Raw genomic sequence first — 24,929 nt, 5'->3', positions numbered from 1 at the left:
ACCAGGGAAGTCCCTGGATAGCCTTCTTATTAGGTAAAAACCTGTACTACTCTCCAGTACATTTTTCTCATACCTAGATATTATCTTTCAGAGGACAGTATTGTATGCAATGCCAACAAATTCCTATTCCCCAGCCATTTCTCAATATGGTGCTGTTGGCTCTTGTCACCCTTCTCATAAAATATTTCAAAGTACCAGTTTGCTGATTATTAGATACCTTTTGGGTTGGCAGCTTCCAGATGTAAGTTGAAATCTCATTAGTAACCTGCTCCCAAATCCCGTTTAGGTTGGGCTGTTTTGGGGAAATAAGGATGCTACCCCTCCATTCTTTATTTTTTAGTTTCTTGCCTAGAGTTAGTTAGGGTTTGTCTATATATTTTTAGGCTAAGCTTAGCCCTTTTTTATCTCTATTCTGTTGATAATCGTGTGCTCTTGCTTTCATTTTTGTCTAGATCAAGGGCAACATGAGGCAGGCATATGTTTCAGTTACCTGCCCTAGTTCACTTTGTCTATTTAATTTCAAATATGTTTTCTCCAAATACTATATGACTGCTAAGCTAATATGGTCCAGATATTGGAGTTTTGTCTACCTCTAAGGCAAAGCATTCCACATTTTAGCTTCTCTTCAAACTTCTCCATTCTTTTCTCCCTGTCCCTCCCCCTCCCCCTGCCATTCCCCTCCCCCTTCCTTCTTTTTTTTTTTTTTCTCTTTTTGTGGGGGTAGTTTTTTTTTCCTTCATCTCATGGCTTTTGGCATTTCTGTACTTCCACTGTTCTGGCCATACTAGAGCATCTGCAATCCAAACATTCCTCTAAGCAATTACTTAAAAAAAAATTTTTTTTTTCTTTTTTTTTGCATGGCCTGTGGGATCTTAGTTCCCCAACTAGGGATTGAACCTGCACACTCAGCAGTGAAAGCGCAGAGTCCTAACCCCTGGACTGCCAGGGAATTTCCCACCACCAATTTTTTTTTTGTGGAGATAGGTAATATAATGAACCCCCATCCATGGACCCATCACCCAGCTTCAACAATTAACAACCCTTGGTTAATCTTGTTTCATTTATATACTCCACATTTTGTTTACCCATTCATCAGTTTTGTGGGGTTTTCTTCATTAAATTAAAATTTAAAAAAATTTAGGTGTAGTTGACATTTTCAGGTGTACAACTTAGTGATTCATAATTTTTAAAGTTTATATTCGATTTATAGTTATTATGAAATATTGGCTATATTCCCTGTGTTGTACTATATATCCTTGTAGCTTATTTATTTTATATATAGTAGTTTGTACCTCTTAATCCCCTTCCCCATCTTGCCCCTCCCCCCTTCCCTTGGTTACCCTGGTTTTCAAAACCCAGTTTCTCACTTGATGCTTTTTTTTTTTCTCTCTCTAGAATGAGGATGAGCTTTGGGTTAACTTTCAGGACAGCAAAAGGCCGCTGGGTGCCAAACCTCAGCCAGCAGTGCTCACGCGGATCCACTGGGTTATTTGTGCCACCAAGTCCTCCTCTGGACTCTGAGAAGGTCAAAGAGTTACAGCGCTTTATCACCCTTTCCAAGAGACTCTTAGTGATGACTGGGGCAGGAATCTCCACTGAGTCGGGAATCCCAGACTACAGGTCAGAAAAGGTGGGACTTTATGCCCGCACGGACCGGAGGCCCATCCAGCATGGGGATTTTGTACGGATCGCTCAAATCCGCCAGCGGTACTGGGCGAGAAACTTTGTGGGCTGGCCTCAGTTCTCCTCCCACCAGCCTAACCCTGCACACTGGGCTTTGAGCAACTGGGAGAGATTCGGAAAGCTGTCCTGGTTGGTGACCCAAAATGTGGATGCCTTGCACACCAAGGCGGGGAGTCAGCGCCTGACAGAACTCCACGGATGCATGCACAGGTGCAGGAAAGCCTAAACAGTGTGAATGCAGACATGTGCTCCATAAGAGCAGGGACCTTGGCCGTCCTGGTCACTGTTGTCTTCGTTAGACCACGAGGAAATGATTTGGGAGGAAGTTGTTTACTTTGGGGTTGATCCCAGCAAACTCAGTGAGGGAATGGGAAGTGAAACAGGGAAGTGGGAAAGGCAGGGTAAGGTTTTGCTAATGAGTGGGTTACTGCTTGGGGCATCTGGGGCTCAAGCGTGTCAGGGGCTCTCTGACTGTAGAGCAGCTTCAGAACCGTCTCACTGGAAGTCAAGGGGAACTGGGGTGTTTATCCACTGCCTCCCATCCTTCATTGGCTGAGGGTCACTCTGGGGGAATTAACTCCCTAACACTTGACTCTGCTCCTCCGGAGAAGGCTTCCATGGCCAGGGAACTCCCTAAACAGGAGAGACACAGGAACTTATAAGAGAACTGTGGGAGGTGCCCTCTGAGTGTCCCGAGGGAACTATGAGCAGAGCGTATGCTACAAACTGCTGGGTCTCCAGTGCCTAGATACATAGATCACAGGATAGCCAGAACCCAATAAATATTGATGAAATGACCATATGTAGCCCTGGCAGTAACTTGTATCTAATTGGAGACCGTTTCCTTATCTGTAAGCCCCAGAGATCACCCTCTGAGGACTGAAATCAGTCTGCCAGTCGTAAAATATTTATTGGGTGTCTGCAACACGTGGTGTGCTACTGGTGTGCCACTTGCTGGTGTGGAGAGGTCAAAACCAAAATATAAAACGTGGTCTGCTTAATATGTGAGAATTTTGTAATCTGTTTGGTGGGAGACCCAAAAATAACAGGTTTAACAACAAACCACTCCACACGTGATTGTTAAATTATGTGGTTCTTGATAGACATGTTTTACAGGTTCAGAGAAACAGAGTTAGTAAAGATTGGAGTAATCTTTTATGGGTGAGGTGGGGCTGGAGAATAGCTCAGGTATGACTAGGCAAAGGAGGGGAAAGAGGGCTTTCCAAATGAAGGGAACTTGTAGAGTCTGGCCTGGTCTCGTTGGAGGCTAGTATGAAATCAGATTTTCTGGGAAGGCTAGACCCAAATCCTGGATGCATTTGAAAATCATGCAGTGCAATTTGGGTCTGTTGTGAGAGACCAAAGGGTACTGTTAGTGGTTTCTGAGCAAGAAAGCAATATGATAAAAATAGCATTTGAGGAAGCCTGGACAGGATTAGAGAGTTAGAGTGGCTCAGGAAAGTCAGCTGGAAAGACTCAGACCAAGGTGGCATCAGGGGATGGGAGCGCTAAGGATGGCTATGGGTCCATCAAAATTTTTTTTAATGATGAAAATTTCAAACATCCACAAAAATAAAGAGAGTAGTATGATGAACTCCCACATACCATCACCCAGATCCAAAGAGTTTTATCAAGATTTTACCATGTCTACTTATCCTTTCTCTGTCTCTTTGGAAATATTTTAAAACAAATCCAAGACTTCTTGTCATTTCATAGGAGGCCTTTTAAGTTAAAAAAAAAAAAGCCAACACAGTCTGATGATTGACTAGATAGAGAGTAAAGGGAGAAAACTGAGTAACAAGTTTTTTTCCAAGGGTTTCAGCCCAAGTAACTGGAGGAAGGTGATGGAGAAGCTGTGGAGGGGGATTGAAGACAGAAGTTAAGTTTGACAGGACCATCAAGGAGACTTGGACTAAAGTTTGGGGGAGAGGGCAGGAGTGGAGTCCTGTATAGAGGAGGAAACTGTTAGCACAGAGGCACTGTAGCAGTGACCACAGAGACACCCCAGGAAGGGACAGTGGAAAGAAAACAGGTTGGAGGCTGGAGGAGCAGAAGAGGAACCAACTTCCATTTTTCTTTCAACAGCTATTTAGTGAGTGCCTGCTATGTGCAGACATTGTTATGGGCGATGGGCACAGAGCAGTGGACAAAGGACTCAAATTTCTCTTTTTTTTTTTTGGAGGGCCATGCAGCTTGTGGGATCTTACTACCCTGACCAGGGACTGAACCTGGGCCATGGCAGTGAAAGCCCGGAATCCTAACCACTAGGCCACCAGGGAACTCCCCAGAAAGTGTTTTAAAGAGAAGATGGCAAAGGACAGCGGCAATTACAGCAGATGATTAGAGCAGAGGATGGAGGGGGAAGGGGGAAAAAAAACCCTGGTTTTGGCACTAAGTAAAATGTGGTAAAGGCTTTGCAGTCATGTTAAGGATAAAAGTGAGCTAGCAGAAGGTTTAAGCAGGGAGTGTGTAGTAAGGAAACAGATGCACGTTTTTCTAGAAGGTTGGCAGTGGAAGGAAGGTGGTAGCTAAAGAGGTCATGAAAAGGTATTAATAAAGTGGGGAAAACACGGTGGGTGTCAGGGAAAGAAAGTGGTGACTGAGGAGCTAGAGATGGTTGGGGGTGAAAGGTGTTCAGTAGCTTCGTGCCTCCCCAGCACAGCTGGCCTCCTCTCTGGTTTCAGGGTCCTCTGCTTGGGCTGCGGTGAGCAGACTCCCCGAGGGGCACTGCAAGAGCGGTTTGAAGTCCTGAACCCCACCTGGAGCGCTGAGGCCCATGGCCTGGCTCCGGACGGTGACGTCTTTCTCACTGAGGAGCAGGTACAGAGCTTCCAGGTCCCGTCCTGCTCTCGATGTGGGGGGCCCCTGAAACCAGACGTCGTCTTCTTCGGGGACACGGTGAACCCTGACAAGGTTGATTTTGTGCACAAGCGGGTAAAAGAAGCCGACTCCCTCCTGGTGGTGGGATCGTCCTTGCAGGTAACTGACTTGGTGTCGGGATGGTAACTGCCCCCTTTGCGGGCTGGGGAGCCCGGGAGAGGCTCCCTATTGGTTTATCTCTTCCTGCCTCTAGAGAGCTCTTATCTGCGTCTTCTGCTTCGACAGGTGTACTCGGGCTACAGGTTCATCCTCACTGCCCAGGAGAGGAAGCTGCCAATTGCAATACTGAACATCGGGCCCACACGGTCGGACGACTTGGCATGTCTGAAACTGGATTCTCGTTGCGGAGAGCTGCTGCCTTTAATAGACCCACGCTGACCACAGCCTGATATTCCGGACCCGGAAACTGGGACTTTCACTTGAATTCTGCTGCCAATGGTAAAATGCCTTCTCAGATACCAGATTCCAGTTCCCGCTCAACTGAGAGCACTGACAAAAGAGAGAAGGGTCTAGGTTTCTTAATGTATGGCCATTCTTTTTTTTTTTTTTTTTTTTTGCGGTACGCGGGCCTCTCACTGTTGTGGCCTTTCCCGTTGCGGAGCACAGGCTCCGGATGCGCAGCCTCAGCGGCCATGGCTCACGGGCCCAGCCGCTCTGCGGCATGTGGGATCTTTCCTGACCGGGGCACGAGCCCGTGTCCCCTGCGTCGGCAGGCAGACTCTCATCCGCTGCACCACCAGAGAAGCCCTGGCCATTCTTAATTGAAACTAATTTTTTTAACGTGCATTACGCTATATTGTTCGAAAGACTGATTTTTGAATTCTAGGCACACAGCTATTTAAGACAATGTTCCAAAATCTGCCATTGCCTTTTTCCCCATTTTTAAAAAATAACAGCTTTATTGAGATATAATTCCTAGGCCATGAAGTTCACCCTTTACAAGTACACTTTAAAAGTATATAATTAACGTGTTTTTAGTACACTCACAAAGTTGCACATTAATCACCACTAATTCCAGAACATTTTCATCATCCCAGGAAGAAACCCTGTACCCATTAGCAGTGATTCCCCATTCCCCACCCCCTGGTCCCTGACAACAACTAATCTTCTTTCTGTTTTTGCCTATTCTGGACATTTCATACAGTATGTAGCCTTTTGTGTCTGGCTTCTCCACTTAGCATAATGTTTTCAAGATTCATCCATATTGGGCTTCCCTGGTGGCGCAGTGGTTGAGAGTCCGCCTGCCGATGCAGGGGACACGGGTTCATGCCCCCGTCCGGGAAGATCCCACATGCCGCGGAGCGGCTGGGCCCCGTGAGCCATGGCCACTGAGCCTGCGCGTCCGGAGCCTGTGCTCCGCAAAGGGAGAGGCCACAACAGTGAGAGGCCCACGTACCGCAAACAAAAAAAAAACAAAACAAAACAAAAAAAAAAAGATTCATCCATATTGTAGCATGTGTCAGTACTTTATATCTACTGATATTTTCACCTACGAGTACAACCACTTTAAAAAAATATAACAGCTTTTTTTTCAGCTTTGAGATATAATTCACATATCATACAGTTCACTCATTTATTGCATACAATTCAATAATTTTTAATATATTCCCAGAGGAGTACAGCCAGTTTGAAAAAGACTTTATTTCTTTTAGAGCAGTTTGAGGTTCACAGCAGAATTGAGCAGAAAGTGCAGGAATTTCCATATACTCCTTGCCCCTGTTCACTAACATGGTATTTATCGTTTACCTACTGAAGGACATCTTGGATGCGTCCAACTTTTTGGCAATTATGAATAAAGCCACTGGACTTCCCTGGCAGTCCAGTGGTTAAGACTCTGCTTCCACTACAGGGAGCACGGGTTTGATCCCTGGTGGGGGAACTAAGATCCCACATGCTGCACAGCGCGGCAAAAAAAAAAAAAAAAGTAAAGCTGCTATAAACATTCATGTGGAGGTCTTTGTGTGGATGTAAGTTTTCAACTCATTTGGGTAAATACCAAGGAGTGAGACTGTTGGATCATATGACAAAAGTATGTTTAGTTTTGTAAGAAACTGCCAAAATGTCTTCTAAAGTGGCTGCACCATTTTGCATTCCCACCAGCAATGTGTGAGAGTCCCGGTAAAACCACTTTTTAAAAACCATTTTAATTGAAGTATACTGACATACAGAGAATCGCAGCCATCATGAGTGGACAGCTTGATGACGATGTAGAGCATCTAAATCAAGGAACAGAACACTGCTAGCACCCAAGAAGTCGCCTTGGCAAATCACTTTTTAACTAGTTCTTGTTACTAGAATAATACATATTTATTACAGAAAGTTTAGATGATATAGATAAGTAAAAACGATTTTAATACAAATTACCCATAATCCCACTACCGAGATAACCAAAATCTAACATTCTGGTATAACTAAATCTAAATCTATTCTTACGAAAGTTGAATCAAGCAGTACAGTATTTTATTACATCCTGTTTGCACCTAACAGCACAGAGTGGCCATCTTGACATTCCCTAAATGCTGTGGGTTTTTTATGGTAGACTGATGTACACAATCATTTCCTCCACCCCACTGGCAGCTTATTTTGGCATTAACTTGTTTTCTTTCTTTTCAGATCCCTAAGGATTCATCCCTGCTTCCTCTAACTGATCGAGGCTTACCAACTGCCGCCTGCAGAGGGCAGCAAACCGACACCTCTCTGCCAGCCCATCTCTGAACCCAGCAGCTTTCAGAGCCCAGGAATTAAAATCTTCTGGCTGATGAGATTTGCCCCTGAAGAGGACTTTTTCAAAGCCGCAGCTTCTTTTGATAAGAATACTGCTTTCTCTCCCTTTTTATCTCATCAGGCAGAAGAAATAGCCCAGGAAATATGTACCTCCTGAGTACTAACCTAGGGATCTCACTAATGTGGGTAAAGGGGGAAGGAAACGACTTAATTTATAATTCCGAATGCTTAAATGTTTTTAACTGAACCATTCTGATATATTTTTTGAAAAGACGAACAATGATATGAATGAATTTTTTATAAACCAAGGAATAGAGGAACCATTTTTTTAAATAGCACATTAGGTATGTGGGCTGTTACTTTTATATTTTTTAATCAGCTAAAAGTGAATGTGGCTTTATGACACGGTTCTCTAAGGATTTCTGCTTGATTTCAGCTGCCAGAATGAGACCAGCCTTGAACCTGGTCTGCAGAGAGGAAACAGTGAATTCCCAAGTGGGTTCTTAAATTGATTTGTTTCTGCTGAGGGAAGCAGCAAGACTTGTTTGATTACTGTGTTAGCCAGAGAGAATCATTGTCGCAGGCTAAAGCTTTCTGCACGATCTCATCAAAAAGCGAAGCGGATGAAAGAATCACAGCCTATTCTGGGTAGTCTTTTGTCTAAAATCAGGGCAAGCAATACATGTTCATCCTGCATCTGCCTCGGAAGCAAATTTCAGTTGACTGGGATAACCCAAGATCTTGAAAACACAGAGTTCTTTTCACCTGCACAGCTGTAGGTTCGCTCACAGCCATTCATTAATTCTGGAGAGTCGTAAGGCTGTGGTAAATCTCACTCCAGCTTTTTTGCAGAGAGAGATGCTAAGGTGCTCTGAAGCAGATTTGCTCAGTTACCCACAGTCAGTACCACCAATAATTGCATTCACATCTGGGTCTTTTGAATCCCAAGCCATTCTCATCCACAAATCTCATAAACGGTTACTGACCAACACTGTATATAGGTACTAAGGCTACAAAGATACAACCTCTTGCTCTCAAGTGGCTCACAGAGGATGTGTTACCTCCCGTACTCTCATCCTTTACCAGAATATGTCACAGAGTCATGCATGGAATGACAGGACAGGAAATTTAGTCCATCCCCCCTTCATTTTATTTTTGAGGAAACTAAGATCCACACTTACCTAAGGCCACAGTATGTTGTTTCAGAGCCAGGACGAGAATCCGAGTAGATCTTTCTCCCAGTTCTTTTAGACAGCAACGCTTCCTACTTGTCTGAAGATTATAGTTAGAAGGAAGTCAGCCTGAAGTAGAAGTAGAAGCCAACAGTACACCTGGCCAGGAATGGTTAAAATGTGGGCAGTGGAGAGCAGGTTAGGCTGCGAGGGAGGGAAGGCAGGCTCTTTCATCACCTAATGCTGGCACGATTTATGAAACCGAGTCTTGAGGGCCTTAGGAATGTTTGTTTTGTTCATATTTCCTCCTGAGATGGAATTCTTTGCAAAAAGTTTGTCTCAAGAGGAACCTGGTATTTCCTGAAGCTGATGCTTCTCAGGTCTCCTTACTTTACATCTTTTGCTCTCCACCAGCACAGCAGTCCCCAACCTGCTGTAAGTGCCCTCGGTTGGAATAACAGACTTCTACTAGCGGGTGCTATCAGCTTTCACTGCCCTGGTTACATGGTTGTAACTGCATAAGCCCAGCTTTGGCTGTGACTTTCAGTCATATCCTTCCTTGTTGCTTCCACAACTGCTCTGCTATCACAGTTTTAGTAAGTACAAGTCATGAAGGCAAACAAGTACAGAATACTCGAATCTCCTTCCCACTAACTCATATTCCTTCTTTCATGCTGTCATAAATTGAATATCCTCTCAGTTCTCCCTTAAATAACAGCATTTGTTGGGACTACCCTGGTGGTCCAGTGGTTAACACTCCGCGCTTCCACAGCAAGGGGGCACGGGTTCCATCACTGGTCGGGGAACTAAGATCCCATGTGCTGTGTGGTGCAGCCAAAAAATAAATAATAAGAAATAAAATAATAGCATTTGTTGAGCATACTATATCCCAAGCATTGTGCAAAGTATTTTACAACATGTTAGCTCACTTAATGAGTTAATCCCACATGAGATGCTTAGACATGCATAAAGGTCAGTCTTCAGTGAATGCCAAACATTTCCTGAGAGGATCAAAGTCAGGACGGATAGGAAATTCGACACTCCTAGGTAGGGTGACCAGCCATCCCAGATTGCCCAGTACTGAGGGGTTTTCCGGATGTAGGACTTGAAGTGCTAAAACAAAGATGAGTTGGTCACCTTGCTCTGAGGAATAGCAAAGGTTGCCACCAGCTATAATAGTTAATTCCAGATATATTATTCTTGTTGAGATTCAAGATGGTGCTCTGAGATCCAGATTGTTTCCGTAATTTCTGTCACAAAAGAGATCAATTCCACTTCATGAAGAAAAAAAATAATTAAACTCATCCAAGAAAGCAGAATGTTTTTTTTTCTCGATTTAATAGAAAAGGAATATAGCACGGCACTGAAAGTTTTAGAAAATAGACAGACTTGGATTTCCAACCCTGTCTTGCTACTTAGTAGTTAGGTGAACTTGGGCAAGTTGTTTTATCTAAGCTTCAGTCTCTACAAATGAGGATAATAGGAGCTACCCAATTGAGTGGTTACAAAGACTAAACAAGGTAATGATGCATGTGTAGCTCACAGCACAGTGCCTGACAGAGTAAGCAGATATCAGCCATTATCACTAGAGTATGGGAGGAGGGTGGGAGGGGAAGCCATCCTACCTGCCAAACCTTTGTCTCCTATTGAGTATTCCTTAGAGTAGACTCACTCGGATCTTCCCCAGAGCCACTTTTCTTTTTTGTGTACCTGTTTGTCTTTTAAAAAAAAAAAATTACAAAAGCCAAGCTTTGCTTGATGTAATAAAGCCTTTCTAAAGAAAATAAAGCATATTCTTCCAGAAAACAGAAGCCTCCTATACTACTGGTGGGAATGTAAATTGGTGCAGCCACTGTGGAAAACAGTATGGAGATTTCTCAAAAAACTAAAAATAGAACTACCATATGACCCAGCAATTCCACTCCTGAGTGTATATGGGAAAGAAACAAAAGCACTAATTCGAAAAGATACATGCACCCCAATGTTCACAGCAGCATTATTTACAATTGCCAAGGTATGGAAGCAACCTGTGTCCATCAACAGATGAATGGATAAAGAAGATGTGGTATAAATATACAATGGAATACTACTCAGCCGTAAAAAAGAACAAAATTTTGCCATTTGCAGCAACGTGGATGAACTTGGAGGGCATTATGCTAAGTGAAATAAGTCAGAGAAAGACAAATACTGTATGATATCACTTATATGTGGAATCTAAAAAATACAACAAACTAGTCAATAAAGAAGCAGACTCGCAGATATAGAGGAGAAATGAGTGGTTACCAGTAGGGAGAGGGAAGGGGGGATGGGCAATATAGGGGTGGGGGGTTATGATGGGATTATATGAAATCGTGTATGAAACTTTTGAAAATTGTAAAGCACTATAGAATTTAAAGGCTCTTTCATTCAAAAAGTTAAAAAAAGAGTATCCTTCCTTCTATTTCGGAAACAGTATTTATTGAACATTTACAACAAGCACTGTAGGAAGCATTTTACAACGCATTTACTCACCTTATTCCCACAACCCTAAGATCCACGCACTGTTACTTCTTTGGAAAGATGAGGATCCTGAAGCTCACAGACCTTATGTAACTTGCCCAAGGTCACCTAAAGTGACCAGGCCAGTAATCAAAGCCAGTCCAGTTTTGAACTCGCTCTCTCTTTTGAATGTTCTCGAAATTCGGTGGGGTAACTAAGCAACTGTACTTTGAGAAGGAAGAAGGGCAAGGCTCAAGAAACTTTCAGAGTGACCCCAGTTGGGTCCTAAAATATGAATAGGCAATCACCAAGCGGGGAGAGGGAGATCATTCCAAACGGAGGCAACAGCAAAAGCAAAAACATGGTCAGAACTGCAAATTCCTTCACCTTTTCTTTTTCTCTTGAAGGGGGTGGGGACTCAAGTGAGAACTTGGGACGCCCCAGAGGCCTTTGGCTCGTCCGAAATTTACTCGCTTCTCTCCTTGGCCATTCCTCCTTTTCGCCCCATTTTGATTTCCTGCACCCCACTTTCCTGGTCCCCTCGGTGCCTCCCCAGGATGAATGAAACGGAGGAGTTACCAGCCGGAAACTAGTAGAGGGAGCTGGGGGAAGAGGTGCGTGTGTGCAGGGAATGAGAGACCCAGAGAGGGACGCGCACGGTAAGAAAGTTGACCCCAACGTCACACGCACAGGAGGTCACCGTCTTTTCACACTTGACTCTCCCACTCCGTCCTCCCTGCCGGATTCTGAAGGGCGCAACGCCTCCCACCTTCCGAGGACGCCAACCACTGCGCCTGCGCTGACTCTCCTCCTCCCCCCCCCCACCCCGCCTCCTACCGAGCGCGAGAGGGGTGGGGCCTGAGTCTGGGAGGCGCGGAGGTAGGCTGGGGACTGGGCCGCTGTTCACCAATAGAAAAGAGGAACCGAGAGCCACGTGCCCAAAAGATACCCAATCACATTTCCTACTCCATAATTCTCCGTCCCTGGGGTGTGGCCAACGGATTGACAGGATTGGGCGCGCACGGTCACGTGACCCGAAAAGGTAAATACGGCAACGCGGTTTTTCCTCGCCTGCGGAAAATCGTTGCGCGACGCTCTACCTTCGTTGAACAATTATTTAATGAGCGTGTGTGATGTGCTAAGCACTGTGAAGATGCTGTGGCTTCTGGGATGTACGTAATCCAGACATTGTGTTACTCTCGGTCCAGCTACTGTACAAGTGTTTCCCGTATTCCGTTTCCTGTAGTGAGCACCCCGCAGATGCTCTTTAAAGATCGTTAAAGGAATTAGTTCTCTCTTCCCCAACACTTGGGATGATAAAAAGAGGTAGGTTTTTACGTCAGAGGATATTTTTAGAGCCCAGTTGGAGTACTTGGGTGACTCTTTTCTCTATTTGTTGTTTATCAACCGAAAAAAATAGGAATAAGCAACAGTTCCCTAAAATCTTATTTTTCAGGACTTCCCTGGTGGCGCAGTGGTTAAGACTCTGAGGGCTCCCAATGCAAGGGGCCCGGGTTTGACCCCTGGCCCAGTACTAGATCCCACATGCATGCCGCAGCTAAGAGCTTGCATGCCACAACTAAGACCCAACGCAACCAAAAAAAAGAAAAAGAAACTTATTTTTCTTCCATCTAAACAGGGGCTTGCAGTTGCCTTTCATAGAAGAAAGACGTTTATAACCTTTACAGTTCTTTGAAGGCTGAGGCCAGGTCTAACTTAATTGTGTATCCCTTGCAATCATACTGTAGCACAGTATGTATAGAAAGCCATTCTACCTAGGTTTGATGAATTTGCATTTGACAATAGTCCCGTTCTTGCCTGCAAAAAGGTCCTGAGAGCTAATGACCAACACTTCATTCAGCAATTATTTATTGACTGCCGCATGTATCAAGGACAGTACCAGGCGGATAGGGATACAAAAGTGATTAAGACACCTCATTCTGCCTTCAGCAAATTCATGGTGTGATGGCACTTTCCCTCTAAATTATCCAGGTTTGGGTTCCAATATCAGCTATCCCATCTATGAGAGGGTGGCCTTTGACAAATCACTTGCCTTTTTGAGCCAGTTTGCTCATCTGTAAAATGGGGAGGTATATACTATAGAGCTGTTGTGAGGATGATGAGGTAATTGTGCAAAATGTTTGGCACAGTCTGGAGCATAGAGCATAGCATATGTTATGTAGCATATGCCAGTTTGACAGCAAGAAAAAAAAAGTTTCAGAGAAGACTAAACTGAAGGCAGCTACTAACAATAAATCATTGTCTTCAGGCCAGTCCCAAATACATTGTGTCCTCAGCATTTTGTACTGTGTCTGGCCCAGAGAGAGTATTCAATAAATATTCATTGAATGGATGAATGAAATGAAGGAGAAACTGGGCCAAAAGACAAATCTGCACACACTCTTTTGCTGCCCACCATACACCCAGCAGCCTCCAGTGGTTTAAAACTGCTCAGTGATGGCTTCTCATAGTCCACATCATCCTTTCTCATCTCTTTGCTTTTCCAATTCAGTTCCCTCTGTGCCCCTCCCCACTCTTTCTGGTGAATTTCAGTGCCAGTGCAGTCATAAACCTTTGTAGAGAAACTTGGCCAAGTGACTTAGTGGTTAAGAACTCAGGCATTGCCAAGCAGACAGATCTGGTCAAATCCTGACTCTGCCATTTGTGTGATCTCAGGCAAGTGACTTCTCTGAGTTTTTAGTTCCTCATCCATAAAATGGGGGCAATAACATCGATCTCACAGAGCTGGTTTGAATGCTTACTGAGATGAGACACGGAAAGCCCTTAGCACAGTGATATGTGGTAGGTGCTCAAGATGTAGAAGTTGTTATTGTTAATTATATTTCATGACTACAGTGTAAAAATCAGCTGTAGAGTGTGATGAAGGCTTTGAAGGGTTTAGAAAGGAGTTATAGGAAAAAATGTTTAACGCAGTTGGAAATGGAGGCAGAGAAATAAGGGGGTGATATTTGGCTCAAACTGAGGAGCCCACCACTTCAGGCAGGGCAGGGTCATGGTTAAGAGCGTGTGTTCTGTTGGACTTGCTGGGTTCAGATCCCTTCTTTGCTACTTACTAGATGAATCTTGGTGGGCAAGTGACCTGGCGTATTGAAGTTCAGCTTAGAAAAATAGGATTTGCTAATAGTGTCTAAATCTTACAGGGCTGGACTTCCCTGGTGGCGCAGTGGTTAAGAATCCACCTGCCAAGACAGGGGACACGGGTTCGAGCCCTGGTCCGGGAAGATCCCATATGCCTTGGAGCAGCTAAGCCCGTGTACCACAACTACTGAGTCTGTACCCTAGAGCCTGTGAGCCACAATTACTGAGCCCACGTGCCACAACTACTAAAGCCCACATGCCTAGAGCCCACACTCTGCAACAAGAGAAGCCACCACAATGAGAGGCCTGCGCACTGCAACGTTGAGTAGCCCGTGCTCACTGCAACTAGAGAACGCCCGTGCGCAGCAATGAAGACCCAACAGAGCCAAAAATAAATAAATAAATAAATAAATAATCTTATAGGGCTGTCCAGGAAATTTAGAGACACACAGTTCTGGCACAGAGTAAATTATCAGTGGTTGTTAATCATTATTAAAGTCTCATGGTACTTCCTAGAAATATCCCTCTAATTCAACTACCAAGGCTAGAAGGAATGATGCTCACAAAGGACCAGGAAGTGATTTAGTCGTGTTCAGTAGATAGAGAATAAAAGAATCTCCAAATGGGAGGACTTTCAACAAGGTACTTTATTGGAGGGCATGGTGTAAGGTGAAAGCCATGGGGCAGGTAGGGAATCACAATTTCCTGGGACGATACTCAGCCCTTACAGTACTTCTTGGTGTCCAGGTTCTTGTGCTTCTTGTTGTATGGGACCTTTGAGAAGCAGATGGCAGCAGTGCGGTCACAGTTGCAGATGAAGGCCTCACAGGCATTGTTTTTGCCTGGAAAAGGGCAAGAACAGAGGACTGAGCCAAGGCAGTTCATGCTTTGTACAATCCAGGGGCAAGAAGAATTAACTGAAATGATCTGGTGGCCATTCCATTGGTGCAAATTTAGGGTTGACAGATAAAGCAAATAAAAATACTGGAATTTCAGATCAACAATGAATGTAATATTTGGGACACAGACTAAAAAAATCATTTCTTGTCTATCTGAAAATCAAATTTAACTGGGCAGCCTGTTTTATCTGGTGATTCTAGGTGTGATAGCTGCTTTTTGGAAAGTTCTGTCTATTTCACACCTCTAAATGTACTCACTGCTTTTAAAACCCATATAACCACAGAACTCTGATAACATAGGCAAGCAATAGCAAACCATATGGAAAATACTATGACATATACTCAAGGCAGCAAAGTATTGTACATTTCAACTTAGTGAAGTTTCATAAGCCAATTTCTCTAAAGTGCATATTTTAAAAATTACAGAATGTCCTTAAAATACAATATTATATAGACATTTAAAATAATTATGTCTGTATGTGGAAATGTTTCCATGATATTTTATTAAAGGGAAAGAATACATAGTATATGCCAAAAAAATTTGAAGGGCAATACATCTAACTGGTTATCTTGGGTATTAGGATTATAGGTGCCTTCTTCTTTCCATGACATACATTACTGTAGAATTTGAAATTACATTACTTTGACCTTGTTTACTTTTGTAACCAAAAGAAACAACAAAAATAACATTTAAAATACATTTCATGGAAATAAAAACCAAAATAAACAAATGGGACCTAATGAAACTTAAAAGCTTTTGCACAGCAAAGGAAACTATAAACAGACGAAAAGACAATCCTCAGAATGGGAGAAAATATTTGCAAATGAAGCAACTGACAAAGGATTAATCTCCAAAATATACAAGCAGCACATGCAGCTCAATATCAAAAAAATAAACAACCCAATCCAAAAACGGGCAGAAGACCTAAATAGACATTTCTCCACAGAAGATATACAGATTGCCAAAAAACACATGAAAGGATGCTCAACATCACCAATCATTAGAGAAATGCAAATCAAAACTACAATGAGGTATCACCTCACACCAATCAGAATGCCCATCATCAAAAAATCTACAAAGAATAAATGCTGGAGAGGGTGTGGAGAAAGGGGGACATTCTTGCACTGTTGGTGGGAATGTAAATTGATACAGCCACTATGGAGAACAGTATGGAGGTTCCTTAAAAAACTAAAAATAGAACTACCATGTGACCCAGAAATCCCATTACTGGGGATATACCCTGAGAAAACCATAATTCAAAAAGAGACATGTACCACAATGTTCATTGCAGCACTATTTACAATAGCCAGGACATGGAAGCAACCTAAGTGTCCACCGACAGATGAATGGGTAAAGAAGATGTGGCACATACATACAATGGAATATTAGCCATAAAAAGAAACGAAATTGAGTTATTTGTAGTGAGGTGGATGGACCTAGAGTCTGCCATACAGAGTGAAGTCACTCAGAAAGAGAAAAACAAATACCATATGCTAACACATATATATAGAATCTTAAAAAAAAAAAGAAAAGGGTCCTGAAGAACCTAGGGGCAGGACAGGAATAAAGACGCAGATGTAGAGAATGGACTTGAGGACACGGGGAGGGGGAAGGGTAAGCTGGGACGAAGTGAGAGAGTGGCATGGACATATACACACTACCAAATGTAAAACAGAGAGCTAGTGGGAAGCAGCTGCAAAGCACGGGGAGATCAACTCAGTGCTCTGTGACCACCTAGAGGGGTTGGGATAGGGAGGGTAGGAGGGAGATGCAAGAGGGAGGGGATATGGGGATATATGTATACATATAGCTGATTCACTTTGTTATACAGCAGAAATTAACACAACATTGTAAAGCAATTATACCCCAATAAAGATGTTAAAAAAATGCAAAAAAATAAAATAAATTTCAGCTTTATTATCCATAATTTAATTATGTATATCTGCTTACCTTCAATAATCTTATTAAGGTTTTGTTTCTCTCTGCTCCTTTCTCTTAAAAATCATGAATGTTTTCCTCACCCACTCCATTAAAGCATAAATTAGTGCTTAACGAGATTATGAAGTGTGCATAATGAAATAATTATTTAGTGAGTTATTGTTTTTTTCTTTTAATTTTTTTATTGAAGTATAGTTGATTTACAATGTTGTGTTAGCTTCAGGTGTACAGCAAAAGTGATTCAGTTATACATGTATATATTCTTTTTCAGATTATTTTCCGTTATAGGTTATTACAAGATATTGAATATAGTTCCCTGTGCTGTACAGTAGGTCCTTGTTGTCTATTTTATATATAATAGTGTGTATGTAGCAAGTTATTGTTAATCATGTGAATAAACATCTGCTGCAGGCTTCTTGACCTGCTTTTGGGGGGAGAAGGCAGTTGCAGTTAAAAATAATTATTTGCAAAAATATTTGCAAAATAATGTGTGTGTATATTTCTCCTGGGGAGAGTGTCTATAGCTTTTATCAACTTCGTAAAGGAGTCCAGAATCCATAGAAAGAAACTCTTGCTGATCAAGTTGCTGTGCAAAAATATGATTTCCCATATATTTGGCTTTCTGAAGTGGAGCACAACCTAAATCTCTGTTACCAGGAGACTGTGTAAGCAAATTAAGCTACTTTATGTAGTGATGAAAGAAGTAACAACGAAGACTATGAAACAGTATGGAAACATGGTCATAACATGGTGATAAGGGGGGCTTCCCTGGTGGCGCAGTGGTTGAGAGTCCGCGTGCCGATGCAGGGGACACGGGTTCGTGCCCCGGTCCGGGAAGATCCCACATGCCACGGAGCGGCTGGGCCTGTGAGCCATGGCCGCTGGGCCTGCGCGTCCGGAGCCTGTGCTCCGCAACGGGAGAGGCCACAACAGGGAGAGGTCCGCATACCGCCAAAAAAAATAAACAACAACATGGTGATAAGGGAGAAAACGCAGAATGAAAGATTGTATCTAGACTGTGCATTCATCAAACATTTACATCCAGCAGGATGCCAAACTCTGCTCTAGATTCTGGGGATACAGCAATGAAGAAAACAGACAACCATCCCTGTCCCTGTGAATCCTACTTTCTATTGGAGAGATAGCAAATGAAGAAATAACATAAATGTATCAGCCATTCAGAAATTCTGTGGAGAAAATAAAGCAGAGAGAAAAACGATAATGCTGGAGAGATGGAGGGAATGTGTTTGCAATTTAAAAGAACACATTGAGGGAATTCTCTGGCTGTCCAGTGGTTAGAACCCCGAGCTTCCATTGCAGGGGGCCTGGGTTCGAACCCTGGTCGGGCGTGGCGCCCGGCCAAAAAACAAATAAAAGAACATGTTGAGGGAAGACCTCACTGAGAAAACAACATCTGAAGAAAGATCTAGAAAGAGGGAGTGACTCAATCAGATATCTGGTGGGGAGTGTTTCATGCAGAAGAAGCAAAGGACTTGTGATGGGCACATGCCTAGCCAAGTTAAAATGACATAAGCCTTATTCCAAAGATAAGGGTGAAAAGGAACAGAGAAGCATGAAACCATTTATTTCTTAGGATGATGAGATGCCAGGTAATTTTTTTCTTGGCCCTTGGGGAGTTGGATTATGGTTATTCCAGTGTTGTTGGTACGTTTTTTAAAAAGTGGGATGTATATGTGAGTGCAAAATGAAGGGCAATGAAAATTCAGAATGCTGGTCTCACACGACAATACCCTACACCTCTCTGAATTGTCTGCTTTTCAGAACCGCCTTCATGAAGTGATACATTTCACCATGAGCGCTGCATAACTTAGTGGTTAAGACCAGAGCCTTTAAAATCAGAAGCAACTGAGTTCAAATGCTGGCCCTACCTCTCATAAGTTGTGTGATTTGGGGCAAGTGACTATTTTTGAGCCTCAGCTTCCTAAACTGTAAAATGGGCTTAATAAAACCTATCTCATATACACATCTTGCCTAGTACCTGGCATGTGATGAAAACCTGATACGTGCTAATTCTTAGCTCTTTTTATGAAACAATGAAGCAGTATGGCATGGCAGTTAAAAGCAGAGGTTTTGGAGTCATATAGACCTATGTGCAAAAACCAAACACCGGGGCTCCCCTGATGGTGCAGTGGTTAAGAATCTGCCTGCCAATGCAGGGGACACGGGTTCGAGCCCTGGTCCAGGAAGATCCCACATGCTGCAGAGCAACTAAGCCCATGCGCCACAACTACTGACCCTGCTCTCTAGAGCCCGGGAGCCACAATTACTGAGCCTACGTGCCACAACTACTGAGCCCGCGCGGTACAACTACTGAAGCCTGCGTGCCTAGAGCCTGTGCTCTGCAACAAGAGAAGCCACTGCAATGAGAAGCCCATGCACCACAACGAAGAGTAGCGTCCACTTGCCGCAACTAGAGAAAGCCTGCGCACAGCAACGAAGACCCAATGCAGCCAACGATAAATAAATAAATTTAAAAAAATTATGTAAAAAACAAAACAAAACACCACCATTTATGGGCTGTGTGCCCTTGGGCAATTAGCTCAGCCTTCTGAGCCTCAGTTTCCTCATCTGCAAAATGGGGATAATATATAGTACCTATCCCATAGGGTTGTTTCGAGGATTAAAGGAGACACTGCCCGGCACCAAGAAAATGATCAATCAGTGGTGACTATCATTACAATTATTTCTCCCCATGCCTACTGAGGGCCTTTGAGCCAAGAAGGGGGTAAACCTACTGTTGCAGGTGATCTCAGTGTTAGAACACGAGTATGAGTAGCTTTCAGTGTAGGGATTGTCCAAGAGGAATGTACAGCTGTCTAGTTTCTTGGCTTCTCTGTAGCAGTTGTCGTGTGTCTGGCAGCACCTGGAGAGGGGAGAGACAGAGCTGAGGCAGGAGCAGGGGTAGGGCAGCAGGTCTACCTGAATGTGCCCCCTCGGGAACAGGTGGGGATGTTTTAGCTGACCTGCTCTGAGAGGTACTGGTCCTTGAAAAATTAAGTCATTTTCTCAAGTTTACTGAAGGCGATTTTAAAGTGGTTTCAGGAATACAGTACAAGCCTATATTCTGAAGATGCAGTGAGGGTTTCACCACTTCAGAAGATTGAACCCTTGCAGTGATGTTTTGTGTTGCAAAGTCCTGCCACTAGAGGGCAGCAGCACCCACTACTTTACATCCCCGACTTTCCGCTTTCCATCCCCGACAGAGGAGAGCATTGGATTCAGGCTTGTTTATATGAGGTGAACGTGTGTTATCTTCAGCAAATAGGCAAATCTCCTTTCTGTGCCTCGTGAGATCTTTGGCTTGTGCCCTCCCCCCATCCCAGGGATACTCTCCCGGCAGATCAACTCACGTGTCCAGTTCATCCACAGGGGTCCCTGATCCACCCAGGCCACAATAGCAGCCGTAGTCGTTGAAATCCAGCAAGGGGTCACTGCCGGGGATCGTGCACTTGATCATGCCGCGGAACTGCCATAACGCCCGCGGGCTGATGGCGCTCTGGGCAGCGCCCACTACAGGAAGACACAGTCAGAGTTCGAATACGTCCTGGTTGGCTGCCGGCGCCCCAGGGACCCCACCGCCTGCTTGCTCTCTCAGACCCCGCGCCGTCCCCGTGACCCCGGCCAGCTGCCTACCCTGAAAAGAGCTGGATACAGGAACCTGGTAAAGTGAATAGGAATTTTCTTAACAGCTCACAAAACATAAAACTCACCATTTTAACCAAAGTATACAATTCAGTGGTTTTTAATATTCACAGAGTTGTGCAACCATCCCTACTAATTCCAGAACATTTTCATCACCCCCAAAAGAATACCCAGTACCCATTAACAATCGCTCCCCTTTCCCCCCTCCCTTCTGGCAACCACTAATCTGCTTTCAGTTTCTATGGATTTCCCTATGCTGAACGCTTTGTATAAATGGAATCATACAATATATGGCCTTTTGTGACTGGCTTCTTTCACTTCACATAACGATTTGAGGTTCATCCTTGTTATAACATGTATCAGTACTTCATTCCATTTTATGGCTGAATAATGTTACACTGTATAGATAGACCACTTTTTTTTTAGCTATTCATCACTTGATGGACATTTGGGTTGTTTCTACTTTTTGGCTATTATGTTTATTTATTTTTGGCCACACCACGCAGCTTTTGGGATCTTAGCTCCCCAACCAGGGATCGAACCCGTGCCCCCAGCATTGCAAGCACGGAGTCTTAACCACTGGACCGCCAGAGAGGTCCTTGGCTATTATGAATAATGCTGCTATGAACATTTGTGTACTAGTTTTGGTGTGAACATATGATAGTTTAAAACTATCCCTGTTATTTATCCAGCAAATATTTATTGAGCACCTACTATGAGCTAGTCACTGTCCTGGGAGCTGGAGATACATCATTGAGCAAATTAAAAAATCTATAACCTCATTGAGTTTATGTCCTAGTTGGGGAGAAAAACAATAAGCAATAAAAGTAATAAATAAGGAAATCAGATATTATTTTAGAAGGTGGAAAAATTGGTGTAGGGCAGGGGAATCTAAACAGAGGGTTGGGTGGGGGAATGACAGGGTTGGGGGGGCAGGAATGTAAGGAACAGTGAGAGGCCTGTGTGGCCTCTGTTCTCAACAGGAAACAGGACAACCTCTTTTCTGCCCCGGGACCCACGCACCTCCTCTTCCCTCTGCCCGGCACACTGGTCAGCTCACTTTTCAAAAGGCTGGAACATCTTGGTTTAAATGCTACCTCTTCAAAGAGGCGCTTTGACCACCCAAGCTCAGTGGCTTCTCTGCTACCACTTTTCTTCATGTTCTTTATAGTACCTCGAACAATCTGTATCCCTCTATTTAATGCCTCCCTCTCATAGGACCATAAACTCCTCAAGGACAGACCTCATGGATTTTATTCCCCAGGGCCTGACACAAAGGAAGCACTCAATAAATATATGAAGAGTTACATGAATGAAATCATCAATATGTGATTTTTTTAAAAGTAATTATTTATTTACTTACTTATTTGGCTTAGTTGTTCCGCAGCATGTGGGATCTTCCCGGACCAGAGCTCAAACCCATGTCCCCTGCATTGGCAGGCAGATTCTTAACCACTGCGCCACCAGAGAAGTCCCAATATGTGAATTTTTTAAAGTGCCTGGCACATAGTACATACTCAATAATTATCTATTAAGTAAGTTTTCCAAGTCAGCCTCTAACTGAGTGTTTGCCCAAATCAAGCACAAGGCTTGGAACAGCCAACTTGGAAGCAGGATCTCTTTACCTCCTGTGTAGAGCCCTGCCTGTGAAATTTGGTGCCCTAAAGAGAAGATGGCACTAAATGATTTGGGGATACTGTCCAATCGGCCATCAGTGTCATCTCTTTGCCCCATACCAGGCCCTTCCTGTGCTTGATCTGCTGTGGACACTGTAGCCGCGCCATGTGCTTAAGCTCCAGGGTGAAGGAAGGGCAGCAGCTTGTCGTTCTCCCCCAAGAGCAGCCTCCACGGTGGCAGCCCACAGAGGCTGTGTCCAGGAGCAGAGGCTGGAGCCTGCTCAGACGGGAGTGGCCTGGCTACCTTGGCCCATCTCCAGACACCCCCTTCTACTTCCCTCCACTTTCTCTCTGATCCAGCCAGCTCTGCTCTTTGCAGAGGCCAGACCTGCACAAAGCTACTGCTCCTGTGTGTGTGCGGGCGTGCGTGCTCCTTGGACGGGAAGCGTGGCTCGTTCATCTCTGAGTCCCCAGTCTCAACCCTGAGCCTGATGCCTTAGAGGCTGTAATACCATAGATGTTGAGTGAATGAATGAACAATGGCTGAATGGGGTGGGATTTGAATTCTAGGGAATTCTGATTCTATTAGTTCATTCAATAAATAGTGCAAACAGCACTATTCCTGCTCCCATGGAGCCCATGCTTAGGTGTGGGTGTGGGATAAAGAAAGAAATGAATCAACAACAGACACACTGCAGGCAAAGACAGGTGCTGAGAAGACCTAATACTGAGGCCATATGGTAGGGGGAAAGGAGAGGGGGCTCTCTTAGCTTGGATGGAAGGGGTAAGCCTTTCTGAGATGGGTCATCTGAGTTCAGACCTGAAGGTTGAAAGGGTGCCAGCTGCGGGGGGGATTTGAGGGGACCCCAGTATGGGACCTCTTAAGTCCCACGTGAGCCCCACCTGAAAAAGACTCCAGGTCTGGTCAGCCTTGTGACCTGTGGCCCCCATTGCAGAGGAGACAGATCTTAGCTAAGGAAGGGGTGGAGCTGGGGGGACTCGCCTACCTGTGAGCAGAGCAGCCAACACGAAGAGTTTCATCCTGTTGTCAGTTGGTGTACAAGAGACTGATGTCATTATGGCCTCCCTTCTTATAGCTGCCCCACCGCCCCAAGATAAGACTGTAGTGTTTGCTTTGCTCCCTGTTGACTCTGGGTTGGCCTTGAGTCTGTCTGTTCCAGAAATAATCCTGAACAACAAGCAAGCCCTGGCAGCTGGGGGGCATTGGAAGTAGTGTACATATTTGTCATCAGTGCTTTTGAACGAAAGGGATTATTTCTGGAGGTGCACATCTTGGAATCTTGACCCTCACACCCACCCCTTTGCACTCAGCCCAGCTTCATCATTTGTGTGTGTGTGTGTGTGTGTGTGTGTATGTGTGTGTGTGTGTGTGTGTGTGTGTGTGTGTGGCAAAGCTGTCAACCCCATTGAACAACTGGGAGAAGGGGGATGGGAAGGAAGTGACAGTTGCCTCCATGTCCTCTCACGTGCTTGAATCTGGGCTGTGGGTCTCATTGAATGGTTCCCATCAATTATGCACTTTGCTGATGAGGAAACAGGTTCGGAAAGATGAAGCAACTTGCCTCAGGTCACACAGCTAGCAAATGGCAAAGCAGGGGCTCAAACTTAGGTATGCCTGACTCTAAGGCACACACTTAATTTTTTCCCCACTACATCAATACCACTCCCCTCTCCCCATTCCCCACAGTGGGCTTGTAAGAAAACCCTGGGCTTTGGCATTCTAAAGGCTTGGATCTGACTTGTAGAATAAAAAGGGTTTTAGTATTGTCATTTCAAAGGTCTAAATAACATTTTTAGGTGAAATTCACATTGTAAGACTTTATTATTATTTATTTATATAGTTATTTATTATAATCTTAACCATTTTATTTTAAAATTTTATTTATTTATTTGGCCGTGCGGCACGTGGGATCTTAGTTCTCCGACCAGGAATCGAACCCGCGTCCTCTGCAGTGGGAGCGCAGAGGGAGTCATAACCACAGGACTGCCTGGGAAGTCCTCCCTTTTATTTTTAAAGTGAACAATTCAGTGGCATGTAGTACATTCACAGAGTTGTGCAACGACCATCTCTACCTAACTAGTAGATTTTCATTCTCCCCAAAGGAAACCCTGTCCTCATTAGCAGTCACCTTCCCCCAGCCCTCAGCAACCACTAATCTGCTTTCTGTCTCTATAGATTTACCTATTCTGGATATTTCACATAATACACAATATTTTATAATTGGTTTACTTAGTGCTCTCCCCTTTGGTTCTTATGTGATCTCTGCAACAACCCTGTGAGTTACGGAGACCCTACTGTTTTATTTTCATTTATTTGTCTTCATTTACTTATCTTTCTTGAGCAGAGAATTCCCTCATGCTCTCCTGCCACCTGCCCCCACCCTGCCACAGCCTCACCTATAGTTTCACCTGTTATTAATATCTTACATTAATATGGTACTTTGTTATGATTATGTTATCAGAACCAATAGTGATATATTATCATTATCAAAAATAATGATAATACACTGAGGTCCATAGCTCATTCAGATTTCCTTAGTTTTTTTTAATATGAATTTATTTTATTTATTTTTACTTTTGGCAGTGTTGGGTCTTCGTTGCTGCGTGCGGGCTTTCTCTAGTTGCGGTGCGCGGGCTCCTCATTGCGGTGGCTTCTCTTGTTGCGGAGCACAGGCTCTAGGCGCGCGGGCTTCGATAGATGTGGCACGCAGGCTCAGTTGTTGGGGCTTGCAGGCTCTAGAGAGCAGGCTCAGTA

General features: G+C 44.0%; 2 protein-coding genes across 2 annotated transcripts; one reads left to right on the top strand and one right to left on the bottom strand.

The window, feature by feature from the left end:
• Positions 1–1,396: 1,396 nt before the first annotated feature.
• On the top strand, positions 1,397–8,909 carry SIRT4 (sirtuin 4; the record flags this gene model as incomplete). The annotated part of the gene is made up of 4 exons (XM_082853346.1): positions 1,397–1,893; positions 4,368–4,662; positions 4,789–5,001; positions 7,177–8,909. 3 exons carry the CDS (start codon positions 1,397–1,399, stop codon positions 4,939–4,941), a joined length of 945 nt encoding a protein of 314 aa, XP_082709472.1. The 3' UTR covers positions 4,942–5,001; positions 7,177–8,909.
• A 5,844-nt stretch (positions 8,910–14,753) lies between these two features.
• PLA2G1B (phospholipase A2 group IB) lies at positions 14,754–23,199 on the bottom strand (the record flags this gene model as incomplete). The annotated part of the gene is made up of 4 exons (XM_082853750.1): positions 23,161–23,199; positions 20,246–20,405; positions 19,631–19,758; positions 14,754–14,878 (listed from the first exon to the last, which is right to left on the bottom strand). The coding sequence occupies exons 1-4, from the start codon at positions 23,192–23,194 to the stop codon at positions 14,754–14,756; spliced, it is 447 nt and encodes a 148-aa protein (XP_082709876.1). The 5' UTR covers positions 23,195–23,199.
• Positions 23,200–24,929: the final 1,730 nt, after the last annotated feature.

Source organism: Leucopleurus acutus (genome assembly GCF_964270905.1).
Source record: "Leucopleurus acutus genome assembly, chromosome: 13".
Lineage (NCBI taxonomy): Eukaryota > Metazoa > Chordata > Mammalia > Artiodactyla > Delphinidae > Leucopleurus > Leucopleurus acutus.
This window is presented reverse-complemented; position numbering and strand designations above follow the sequence as displayed.